The sequence below is a fragment of the Mirounga angustirostris genome, unplaced genomic scaffold, assembly GCF_029215605.1.
Source record: "Mirounga angustirostris isolate CCGP_5_RB_7025 unplaced genomic scaffold, mMirAng1.0.hap1 SCAF_5, whole genome shotgun sequence".
NCBI lineage: Eukaryota > Metazoa > Chordata > Mammalia > Carnivora > Phocidae > Mirounga > Mirounga angustirostris.
Genome location: NW_026991713.1, coordinates 16,382,002 through 16,395,338, shown reverse-complemented (window position 1 = coordinate 16,395,338; position 13,337 = coordinate 16,382,002). Strand labels below are relative to the sequence as shown.

Here is a 13,337-nt window from a genome sequence, read left to right as displayed (position 1 = left end):
ATCTATGCCCCGTCTTTGACTTTGCTTTGTTCTGTGTAGTTTCACTCTCAAAAAGCCTCTCCTTCACGGGAAGGGAAGATGGCTCCCAGAAGTCACAGGCTACCATGGTCCTTCCAGCTGGTAGCCCATATTGATCTCCAGAAGCATTCAAATTGGCCCTGGTTGGCCACCTTGGATCAATCATTGAGTCAAGTGAGGTTGCAAGCTGTGATCACACGCCTTCTGCCATGGTGTGGTGGGTGGTGCCACTTGACTGACATCTCAACTAGAATCGCCTTCAGCAGGGAGGGACATTTGCACGATGAAATATATGGGTGCCATCCACAAAGGAAGGGAACAAACACAATCCATATACATTGTGTATATGCTAGAAAGATGTGGGGGTGAGCTGAAAGCCCAGGCTGCATTCCAAAATCTGTGTCTTTCCACCACCGAAAGTGCCCCTGTCCCTGATGAATGAGAACAGGAAGAAGGTTGGGTGACAGGGCAACTGAAAGGAAAGGCAGAAATCATTTTGTGAGGCCAAAACACCAAGAAGTGGGCTGGTGAGAGACTATGGGAGAAAACAAAGCAAGGATTGGGGAGATGAAAAGGATCAGGAGCCCATCCTGCAGCCTTCAACCCCCTCCTCTGGAATCTCTGCCCAAAGCCACTGCGATTTTTCAGAAAGCTTTCTCCCTCTTCCCTTGTTATGAAGCTGAGAACCAGGTGGCCCATTAATCTTTCAATGGCCACTTTGGCTTCTCAGTGGCAGGGCCGTGCACATTGGCTGGTCTCCCTCACTTTTATTCTCCTTCCCTGTGGTGATGGGACTTGCCAGACCCTCTCCACACCTATTAGGACTGCAGGAACCCATGGCTGTTATCACAGTGGCTTGGTTTCTACTGGGGAGACAGTTGTCAGCCCTGCGCCTGAAGGATTCCCCTGCCTTTTGCCTAGTCAGGGTCCTCTCTCCCATACTCCTTTTTCTTGGGCCCGAGTGCAGTGAGAGAAACTCAGAAGTCAAAAATAAACCCAGAGCTCGATTTGCCACCAGCTCAGTAGGCAGCTGCTGTGTGCCTGGTCCAATGTGGTGTGTAGTCAGCGACACAGGAAATGCTTTCTCCTAGCAGTTGGGGTGAAATAGAAGGAAAATAGACACATGGGCTAAGAACAGCATAGCACAAAAGTGCGACCAAGTTTTTTAAAAAACTTAGGAAATGTCACAGAAGAGACCGTTTTGTCTTACTGAGTGTCTTCCATGAACCAAATCCTGTATTGGGTGGTGAGGATACAGGCTGAACCAGATGTAGATTGTGAGGAGTGGAATACTTCCTCTTGTTCTCAATGTCTCCTCCACGTGGAGAGACTACAGCTGGTGTGAAATGGCTGACGTTTCTCTACCCCTTCATCCCCTCCACCCTTGGATAGGCTGGTGGCCAGGCCAACAGTCAATTTGCAAGGAGTGCCATGTGAATAATACACTTGTAAAGACTATAATGGGGCATACTTGTCTCAGTTTTACCATTCTGGCTCTTTGGAGTTGCACCATCAACTGAAAAACCTACTGTTATGAGCTGAATTGTGCCCCACCCCCCCCAAATTCATATGTCAAAGTCCTAGCTCCCAGGACCTCAGAATGTGACTGTATTTGGAGATGGATTCTTTAAAGAGACAATTAAGTTCAAATGAGGCCTTTGGCGGTGGGCCCTAATCCAATATGACTGATGTCCTTATAAGAAGAGGAGATTAGGACACAGACACACACCAAGCGAAGAGCATGTGAAAACACAGGTAAGAGAAGACAGCCATCTACAAGCCAAGGAGAGAAGCTTCAGAAGAAACCAATACTGCCAACATCTTGATCTCAGACTTCTGGCCTCCAGAATGGTGAGGAACATAATTTCTTGTTCTTAAAGCCACACACTCTGTAGTATTTGTTACGGCAGCCCTAACAAACCGATGCATCCAGAAAAAGCCATGAGGCTTAGCTGAGCAGGTGTACCCCAGTACCAGTATACCCTTCATGGGGAAGATTGCTTCAATCCAGCATTCTCTGGATTAAATTAATAATAAAGCTAAGAGTTTGGCCTCCATCTGCCTTTCTGTGTGTCTTATTTCACATTTTGTTCAGATGTTCGGTGAAGAGATTGGCATGCTTTTTCCTGGTTTTCCTCAACAGCTTCAGCTTAAACGACAGCACTCAGGATAAGCCAAATTCTGCTGTGGTAACAAATAACCTCCAGATCTCAGCGGCCTAACAAAACAATAAATTATTCCTTGGTCACAATCTGTTCTCAGCCTGCCAAGGTGGAACTTGGATTCTACAAACCCAATACAGCTCAGTAGGGAGACTACTCATCCTCACTCAGGTACCCAGAGCCCCATCTCATTACTGGGATCCATGGTCTCTGTAGTGGGAGGAAACAAACATGGTGGATTGCACACTGGCTCCTAAGCATCCCTCCAGAAATGGCACAGCACCCACCATATTTCATTGCCCAAAGCAAGTCATTTGATCATGGCTAACAATGAAAAGCAGGTGGGAAAGTATAATTCTGTCTCATTCCAAAAGGAGGAGATCTGTAAATATTGGTGAACAGCCCTAAGAACCTCCATATGGATTGTTGTTCCTGCCCCTGAGGAGGTTACAGTTTAGAGAAGAAGGATGAGGAATTTATCCCAGATTAGCATTCTTGTATGAGGAAATTGCCCTACTTGTGTGTGTGTGTGTGTGTGTGTGTGTGTGTGACCAATATGAAGGTCCTCAGATGGGATGAGAGTTACTTCCCTAAGAAAGGTTTCTATGAGAAACTATAGCCAAGGTTCTGCTCATTAAATAAATAAATATTTGTTAAGCATCCACTAATAGGCCAGGCACAGGCACTACCCTGAACCTTGCAGAATTTGAGGGAGCTCTGACCTCCCACCCCCTAAATGCCAAGAGGATCCTCCAATCATCATGAAAGCGAAACATCTCCACAAATTCCAGTCAAAATCAGGGTAAAATTATGGCAGAAGTGTCTTTTTTGTTAACTTTTCATGATAGAAAAAAAAACCATGCTATTTTGGGGGCAAAGCATTCATTTCATAGCAAGTTTGGTGGGGCGGGGCAGTGTTTGGGACAAATAAATGTAATAGGTTTCCATCCTGATGATCCAAAAATGGGTCACAGGATGATCATCATCAGAGTTATAGAAACTTCAGAGAATTGCATGTTCACGCCCAAAGATCTGGGACCTGGTTACTGTGAAGACTACATTTTTGTTTTAGTTTTTGTTTTTTTTCAATTGGGACTTGAGATGGGGGGAAAGAAAGGAACGCTCTCTTCCTCACTACCCAGATCACAGAGCCCTCCTTCCAACACCTCCTACCCTCAGGACTCCTACACTCCACCTGCCTGAGCATGACTTTGGACTTGGGTGGCTGGGGAAGCACGGAGTGAGGGGGAATAGAAGATTAAGAGGGAGTGAGCAGAGGGGAGGCAGAGAGAGACTTGGAGAGCAGGTGGCTCCCCTCTAGATGTGAGGGAGGGGAATTCAAGTCCCTGAAGTAAAGCAGAGGAGGCCTCTGGTTGACCCTCACACCAAGAGGACAAGCCGGGGGGTGGGGAGGGGGGAAGCAGGTGGTGATCGCTGCTGAGGGGGAGCTTTGATGTAAATACCACGCAGTATTATTATTACTGTTCATATTTATAGCCCAGTTTCTAAAACTAGCCGCCTAAGGGGTCAGCAGAACTATTTGAGAAAGAAAGCAGGAAATTGACTTGTAAGCATCATCAAAACTTTGTTGGTTTCCTCTTCCTCTTTCAGACTGACAACATGGTTTTAAAAAGGATGAGAAAGCACTTAGTTTGTCCTGGCGGTTAGTTTCTCCAGATGTTAGATCACCTGCTTCAAGATTTCAGCTGAGGCTTGCAAATTTGTTTCATCTAAGTCCTTAAGCTACTTTCAAGCCTTGGTCCCTGAAGCAAAATTGAAGGTTATAAAAATAACCCCCTGGTACAGCTCCCAGGCTAACAGACAAGCTGCAGGCCTGAACAATTCTCATGGTTAGAACTGCTTCTACTTTGGTACTGCCCTAGAGTTTTCAGAAATGACTGGGAGGCACTGAGGGACACTGAGATTCATCAGGAGCACTTTGTTTCATCTCCCTGAGCAGCTTATGGGGAGGATGTTGATGGATCTTGGGAAGGGCCCGTGGGATGGTGGCCAATGGCCCAGGGACACAGGGCCTCGATTCAGAAGTCAGTGCTTCTGGTGTGAGAATATTCCGCAGCTCAGCTCCACACAGACAAGCCTGTGACTGGCACGCACATGCAGCTTAGGAAGGAAGTCAAGTGGATGCTCTTACGTTCCTCGGGCTGACAAGTTTTAATGTTCCATGTGCAGCTATAACCAGCAAGTCCTTCAAGGGGTGTGCATGTGTGTAACGGGAGAGATCACTCATTTTATCTGAGAACACTTTGTTCTAACTTGGGCCCCACTTCTTTCCTGTGCCAGAATGGATTGTCTGGGACCCCAAAACACCAGCTGGTAGAGGTTCCTTCATTTCCTGTGGTCTAGGAAGCAGAGGATAGAGAATGAATACCCGACATCCATTACAAATTTTCTGACAGCCAGCAGAGAGACACACCATTCTTTCTCCCTTATCTCTATGCTGCAATAATTAGCAGAAAGAGAAAATCAGTCCTTATGAGATGGAAGCAGATTGTCTTCATTTGGAACAGCTAGTTCCCAAACCCTTACCTGTGGGTCCTGCCAGTTTTCAAAGTTAGGATGCAATTGTGCTTCCAACGCAGAGATGAACTTGAATTCTGCCACTTCATAACCACATGGCCTTGGATAGATTATTTTAACCTTTTTTGCTTATCTGAAAATGAGAATAAGGACCCCTGCTTACCTGCCAGAATTGTGGTGGGATAACATAAGATCATGTTTATATAACACTTTACCTTAGATTCCATAAGTGGCCTTGTTACTGGGAGGGACTGCACCATCACACAGAGTCTCCTGATCACGTGGAGACCTGACCCATGGCCCGAGGCCAGGTTTCAGGAGGCAGAGTGAGTTTCAGGGCTTGGGTGAGACCAGGCAAGGAGCAGCATCCAAGGGAAGGCTGAAGCACAAGTCCAGGGCCCTGGTCCAAGCAAAAGATCAATCCCGAAGGCCTAGGAGGGAGGTAGGAAACGGGGGGCAATGGATTGGAAAATAAATAAATAAAATCAGCTGAGCATATAGACAGCCAGCAGAGAGACACACCATGGTGTCTCTCTGGCTGTCAGCCCGAGGAACATGAGAGCATCCACTTGACTTCCTTCCTAAGCTGCATGTGTGTGCCAGTCACAGGCTTGTCTGTGTGGAGCTGAGCTGCGGAATATTCTCACACCAGAAGCACTGACTTCTGAATCGAGGCCCTGTGTCCCTGGGCCATTGGCCATCATCCCACGGGCCCTTCCCAAGATCCATATGAGCATATAGACGCCCAGTGGTTGGTAGGAAGTAAGACCTATCATCTAGCTCCTGAGGCCCGGAAATGCAGCAAAAAGGTGCATTTTATTCATTTTTATGGAGTATCTGCAGACTGGATTCTAGCAAGGAGGACATTATGGAGAACACCAAGTCACTTCAGATAGTCACATGAGCTCTGTTGTTAGTGCTCCTTCCCCCCTGTCCCTTCACAGGAACACAGTAAAATCATTCAGAAAATCTAGCCCTGGGCAGAGCCAAGGTTCTCATGATCTTGTCACAGAAGTCCAAGGCTTCTGTCAAGAACCAGCTCAAAAAATCCTTGAGGAGTCTCATCCACCCATCTCATGAGGCTCTGGCTACATCCATCTTCACATCTTTGCATCACCTACAGCATAGCATGAAACAGTAGTGTGTCTACCCTCTCTGTCAGAACATTTCCTGAGGGTAGAAAATCACTACCTATCTGGGGAATTGCATAGACAATACAATGTCTGGTCTACCAATCACAGCAGCTCAGAATTACTGCGTAGGACAGAGAGGGAGAACAGCTTCGTGGACACGCATTCATGGTGCTTGTAACCAGAGGAGGTGCTATATGTGTTCATTATTAGTGTCATTCCTTTATTCACCTACCTTACTCAGATACCTCAGTTGTCTCCAGGGTATGTGGCTCTTGATCCTTTAAAGAGGCAATAACTCCAAGGACATCCATTAGGGCACCGTGTCAAGTTCAAAGTGGACGCTTGAATTTAGTCCAGAGCCTGGCTTATGCCCCAGAAGGGGAGATATACACAATTATATCCAATCCTGATGGTGATAGCGTATTTTGTGAAGCAGGAACAAGTCTTCTTTGACCCCATCTTTTGTGAATGGACAGTTCCAAAATCATTTCCCTCTCTTTGTTTACTCAGATGAGTTCCCCAGTTAGGGGACCAAAGGTATAGGCTGACAGATGGCACCATCCCCTCTGTAGCCCATGGCTCACCAGCTTCTTCCTGCAGGAGACCCATTGTCCCCTTTCTCCACCCTGCTCTGAGTGGCTGACACCAAGGGCCTTTCTTTGCCCCCTGGCTTCCTGTTGAATTAGGTCAAGGGGTGGCACCAGCAGAAAATGGGAGAGTTTTCTCTGAGGGCAAGGCATTTTCCCCCCAGCATCCTCTCCCATCAATTCATCTGGGGCTGGCCATATCCCTCTAAGGGTTTCCTTCTCTTCCCAGCCTTTGTAGTTTCTGCGGTCAAGGAAACACATCTTCCTTGCCTAGGAGTGATGGCAGAGTCTTACTGTTGCTAGTTCCTGAAGGAATTCACTGTCTTTTATGGTTTCCCCTACATGACTTTATTAAAAATCTCATTATTTGACCCCTTCTGACTCCAATACCAACAACATTCCCTAACTTCAGGGACCTTCAGAAAAGTAAAAAAATCAGCAATTTGCTGAAAACATTGTGAGCCTCTGAACATATCAGAGGTCCAACCCTTTCTTTGTTACCTCGTCCTCTCTCTCCTCCAGTAGCTTGCTGCTGGCTTATGGATGTCATTCACCTGCAGGCTTTAGCCCACCCAGTCCCTGTGTGGGTCTTATCTGTGGGCCTAGGCATGCTCAGCAGAGTGGCTGCTCCTGGGGTTCTGTGCTTTGGTGTAAGATCACTAGGCTTACCTGCGCCAAATGAAAGAAGGGCAGCTGGACAGAGTCCACCCTATAATGAAGAGGGAAGCCAAAATCAAAACTGGTGAGTGGCACCGGGCATCAATCTGCAGGATGAGATGAGGCATCAATAGGGAGATGAGTCAGCAAAGCAGAAGGAAGGAAGAGCAGAATGTAAGGTAGCTTGAAGCAAGTTGATCAGAATAGAGATCATGAAATGTATACAGGTGTCTGAGGCCCATTATATTCGATGGAGACGAACCTTGAAGGATGTGTGCAGAGCAGGTGGTTCATGAGCCAAGTTCTTTAATACGAGGCTTCATCTCACACCTTGTGGGGTTTGGAAGTGAGTCATGCTCCCAGTTCCATGATTTGGAGGTGTGACCATGGCCACTTAGCTCCCATAGAAACCCTGTAATTCTCCTGGTTGCTGAGTAGACTGCAGACTTCTCCACTGGGAGGAAGCCCAGATGCTCACATCTCAGCTCTCCCAGTCTCCAGCTGGGCCCAGGCCATGAGGTTGTCTTCTATCCCAACACCCTCGCTAATCCTGAGCTTTTGTGCTACTTAGTTTCTAGCTTCTCCAGCCAGCCTCAGTAGGGCCCTGCTCTGCTGACCAACTGTCCTCCTCCCAGAGGGCTGGATTCTGCTTTGATGATCTAAGTGTCTTTCAGTATAATTTCTGGTGGAGAATCTTGGGCCCCATCTCTGTGACTCCTGAGTAAAGAATAGGGATTTGCTTCAACTTCATTGCCCTTCTGTCGGGCAATATCCACGTTGACAACCCAGAGTTTGGATAAGATCATTATATAGTAATCTGCAAGTCCTGAGTATCCTCCAGCGGTCAGCCTTTTGTAGTAAGTTAGTATCCCCACTCCACACTGGATTTATGGAGTAAATTTTCCTTAGTTTCCTCCATCCCCGCGTGGCTGAAAATTTAGGATGCCTTGGGCCCAAGCCCATCCAGGTGAAAACAATTTATAGCCTCCTCCCATCTACTCCTGTAAGGCCCCCCAAGCCTCCTGACAGCTATGTGGGATGTTTTAAATATTTAATGGAGAGCAAAATGAGTAACTTTCTAGCTCCCGTGGTTCCTTCTCTGTGGGATCTAGCTGTCCCAAGTGTGGAGTACAAGGAGGGCATCAACTTGCATTAAATTGTAAGCACTATCCACACTCTAGCACCTAAAGAGTTTACCAGCAGCTACTCTCTTGCCTTAAAATGTATAGCCATCAAAGAACATCTATTATTCTATATATTCAACAAGTCCTTTTACGGGACCCAGGAACAAAGTCCATTGGATGGGTAACACTCACACCCCAAATCCAAAGAGTCCCGTAGGAATCTCTAAAAGAAAAATGTCCAAGGGATGAGGCATGTATATATCTGCCACTGTTTGGTACATGAAAGATCACAGCTCTGAGGTTACCTTCCTGTAATGGCTGTCCCTTTGGCATGTTCTCATGGCTCATGAATCCACACTATCTCTAGAGTTTGAGGGATGGTTAGTGGGATGGCTCTGGTTGGACACTTGTCTCTCTTTCTGCTAACTGGTTTACGTAGAAACGGATTACCTGACAACCTCAATCTTTCAGAACACAGCCCCAAACCGGGAACTAACAACAAATATACATGTGTAATCACTTTGTATGTATGTACTGCATTCCATCTCCCTCGTGAGATTTTTTTTTTCCTTCCAGGATACATAAGAATCTTATTTTTATTTACGCCATTTAGAGACACACCTGCCATGTTGTGTGATACAGAGCTGGCAGGAAATAGAGATTTTCAGGATGATGCTATGCAGTCAAAGCCTGCTTTTTGGTAATATCCACTTACCAAAAGTCACTGGTCCACTTCCTGGAGCCATCCAGGAAAAACTTTCTCCCTTCCCCAGAATGACATTTACTTTTTAAAAATAATGCTTTTCCCTCTTCTCTTTATAGACATTATAATTGCTTTTGAGTTATTTGAAACAGTAATCATGTGGACTTTAAAGTAAGGCAGGCTGGGATTGAATCCCAGTTCGGCTTCTGTGTGGCTGGAACTGTGCAGTCCATTAACCTTCCTTTAATTGTCTTTAGAACTGGAATAACAAGCAGAAAGAGGCTTTTGAGAGGAGGTAACACAGGTAATTTGGCTCTGAGGAAGACTCGGTGATCATTTGTTGAATTTAACAGAGTGAACCAAATCTTAATCCCTCTGCGTGCATTCTAAGTTTGTTTGTTTTTTTCACTCTGATTACATACAAGTCTGATCACATTGACAGAAAATGCTTTTTGGTTACTTATTCCTCCAACTATCTTTTCTTCTCTCTTTAAAAATATAATAACACATCTGGGATCTATTACGTGGTGGTATATATTTCAGTATATGTTTCTGCTAATGCCTTAGTAAACAGAAACTGCATGAATGTTGACTGCTCAAATACAGTAGCCACTAGTCTGCCTTGAGCGAGGCTCAGTATAAAGTTAAACACTGCAGGATTTTAAAAAAGGGAGTCCATCAGAAGTGGAACTCTAGCCCCGGTTATATTTGAATTACTTTACATAGTTAAGAAAATGCTTTTAACCATTTCCTACTGCTTAAAATAAGGAAAGTTTTGAAAGTCTATGATGTCTTTATTTTTACCAAAGGCAAGTGTATCAGGAACACTTCTGGCTGTTAACGTCAGTATACTCAACTAATGGTAAACGAAACATATAGAGGGGTACTTTGTCATTGTTCTCATATTTTCTCAAGCAGAAACCTTGGTTCAGGGCCCATATCTCTGGATTCTTTTGGTCTTTTCCTCATGGTTGTAAGATGGCTGCCCTGGCACCAGACATTAAGTCTACATCCAATTGAAGAGTGAAGAATGAGAAGGTAATACCAGCCACCTGCCACATGTGTCCTTTTTAACAAGAAAGTAAGACATTTCCCAGAAGCACTAAACAGACTTACATCTCATGGCCAGAGTTGTGTCACAAGGCCACCTCTATAAGGGAGACTGGGAAGGTGAGGTTTTTTACTAATTCTAGCCTCTGTAGTGGAGGCAGGCAAGAGAGAAAGAGATGGAGATGGGTGTTGGTTGAGCCAATCCTTAGTTTCTGTCATCATGAACTTTATAAAAGTGTTTGTGGGCTGAAGTCTGCTGCAAATATCCTCAAACTAACTCTAAAAAAACAACAGAGGTATCAGGCTATGGAGCAAAGAACTTTGGAATCAGACTCATCAAAGTTTAGATTCTGACTTTGTCACTTACTGAGTAGAATGGCCCTGAACAAGTCACTTCTCCCTGAATCTCTATTTCCTCACCTATAATTATAGTGTGTCCTAGAGTTATTGTGAAAATCAAATGAAAGAATATGAAAGCACAGCTTATGCTGATTACGCCTCTGCATCTGTACCGTATTATGGTCAAGATAATGGTGATGATAAACAAATAAGTAAAAGAGGAATATAAGAGCCTCTTCTATTCTACACAGAAAGGCCAGGCTCAGAGGTCTATGATGATCATTCTCCCCACTCTACACCCCCCCACGCTTTCTTTTGGTCCTTCCTTCATGCAAGTCATCATTTCATGGCTCATATCCCTAGATTGTGACTTCATTGTATCATGTTCAATTTTGCATCTCCACTGCCTAGTGTAATCAGGTAGGTAGGTACTCAGGGAATGTCCAATGAATGAATGATTTCCCCCAGAAGCATGGACTAGCTGGAAAAAGAGGAAGTCGTAGTTCAATCATACATGTCCAATAAAGACAAAGGTTCTCAGAGAATTATTCAGCAGCTATTTAAGAATAAATGGGCAAGGGATTCTGAGAAGAAGCTGGTAACAGTGGAAATACAGTTTTCAGATCTCAAATTTCCACAAAGCTGCTAGATACAAATGAATACCCATGGGATACATTTATAAAAATGGGGTGAGAATGTGTACCCTCAAACCTGAAAATTTGGTGGGTGATGGAAAAATGCCAATAGAACCATAAGATCTGTATTGTCTCAACATCTAAGCTGGAAGAGTAGAGGAAGCAAGAGGATGGCTGAAGCACCTAAGAACGGAAGAACCCCAAATAGCCAATAGATCTTCACCGAGAAGCACAGAGAAGTAACTTGGGAGCAGCAGCTGAAACAGACATTCCAGTAGGAGTTTGCCCACTGGAACGGGAGTGAGTGGGGGGTCCCACAGTAAGAACTGAAAATCCTGGGACAGTCTAGCCTATGAATTCTTGAAACTGACAGCCATGTCTCCCTTTCAGGACACGGCCCCACACTGAGGAAAAAATTCTGGGAGTGGAATCGAATTGAGCAGGTCGCAGACAACAGTGATGAGAAAGAGAAGGTTCAGATAAAAGTAGAAGAGGAAGGAAAAGAAAACCAAGAAATGTAACAAAGAAAGCCCTTATATTTGTTTTGTTTTGTTTTGTTTTGTTTTTGAAACTAAATGTTACAATTTATTCCATCTTCATGATTACAAACATTACAGGCAGGATAGGTACACAAGGCAAATAAAACAAACTTCTCCCATTTAACTAAATGCAGCATTTTGGCAGTTTAATGATAATACAGGTTGGCTTGCTTAATTTGGGCTGAAAGCTGGCAACAGCAAATCTTTGCAATTTAGGATCTTCCTCCATTGTTACTCCAAGGATCTTCATTCCTAAACTACACTATGAGCTCAGAAATGGTGTGTACTGCAACATTCTTCAAGCTTTCACATCTTAATCAGAAATCTGACACCTCTTCTTAAGGCAGAGAACTCTTAAAGCTGTCTTCCTCTTGGCCAACCCAGTCCACCAGCAATCTTAAAACCGTGCTCCCAAGCATTGATTAAGACTGTTGTGCTGGGATCCCTTTTCAGAGCCTTAGCTCCCTGAGAGAAAAGAGAGATCGTAACCAATTGTTTCCATGAATAATAACCCTAGTACAATGTACCTAATGTCCTTTGCAGCAAAACTCAAGAGGTCAGGCAACCCTGATCATCCTGACAAGTTTATCAGTATTTACATACAAAGGATATTTAAAGCTGATCCCAGACCAAGTACTGCAACCATAATCCCAAGAAGTCATTCAGTTTAAGCACATGGAGTTCCTGCAAGATGCCAGAGCAAGTGAGAAATCATCTCATAGCAAAGAGTGATGGTTCATCATCTTTTACAAGTGAGAGGAAATCAAGAAGGAAAGAAAACTCCTCCCTCCTAAACTCATCAAATCGATGGCTATTTTCACAGCCTTAAGTGACGAAATCCAGTGTCCTCAATTTCCTGATTGGAGGAGTCTATTTTCAAGGTGACTGTCAAGGTCAAGAAGAGCTTTCAGGCTTTTCTTTGCCATGGCCCATGAATTCCAGTCCTTCAATGGGAATCTCTTTCTCCTTTATTGCTTTCTGGACACACTGCTGATAGCGCTTGAAGAGGTCGGTGCTCCGGTCTCCGGAGCTGTCCCCCTTGAGGAACTTCTCGGCAAACCAGTGATTGAAGCACTGATCGTACTCGCGCTTCATGTCCGTGCTGGCCTCCCCTACGCTATTCATGGCGGCGGCCAGAAAGCCCTTATCTTTTTAACACTACATTAAAAGCCACAGAGGAGTGATCTCTGTGAAGTTAAAAATGTTACCCGAGGAAAGCCGCCGTCCTCTAAAAATTAGCAGAAACCAATTTCACATAAAATTGAGCAGTAGAAAACTATGGCGGTCAAGCTCCATGAAAAGTTATTTTAAGGAAAATAAGACTAAGCCATATGTAAAATGGAAAATGAAAACATGCCAGAAAGACATGTCCATAAAATAGATTAAAACTGCAATCTATTATTTCAAAATGAGTAGAAGACATTAAGAAAATGATATGAGAGATGAAGAACAAAATAAATCACAATTAGAAAAAAACAGAAGTAGAACTGAAGAAGTAACTCAAAATAAGAACAAATTATTTTAGAAAAGAAGCCTGGACTGTAAGGAGCACAAAAGAAATAAACACAACAAATGCTTCAGGAAAAATAATAGATGAAAGGAGAAACATTTTTAAAATAAAAAATAAACAAAAAAGAGCTTGAAGTAGTCAACATAACATGACAAATATTGAAGATAGTAAAGACGCTCCAATATGTGAATAACCAGAGTTTAGGAAGAAAACCAAAACAAGGGAACAGAACAAATTCCAAAAATGTAATTAAAGAAAAGTTTCCTGAAATTAAATAACATTTGAAATTTCATATTGAAAGAGCATATTGTGTACCTGAAGATGTTAATATATACTGAGAAA

The 13,337-nt window shown here is 44.1% G+C and overlaps 1 protein-coding gene across 1 annotated transcript; it reads right to left on the bottom strand.

Annotated features, from left to right (window-relative positions):
- Positions 1–11,889: 11,889 nt before the first annotated feature.
- On the bottom strand, positions 11,890–12,610 carry LOC123837815 (TP53-regulated inhibitor of apoptosis 1-like). The gene has a single exon (XM_045867026.3). It carries the CDS (start codon positions 12,608–12,610, stop codon positions 12,380–12,382), a length of 231 nt encoding a protein of 76 aa, XP_045722982.1. The 3' UTR covers positions 11,890–12,379.
- Positions 12,611–13,337: the final 727 nt, after the last annotated feature.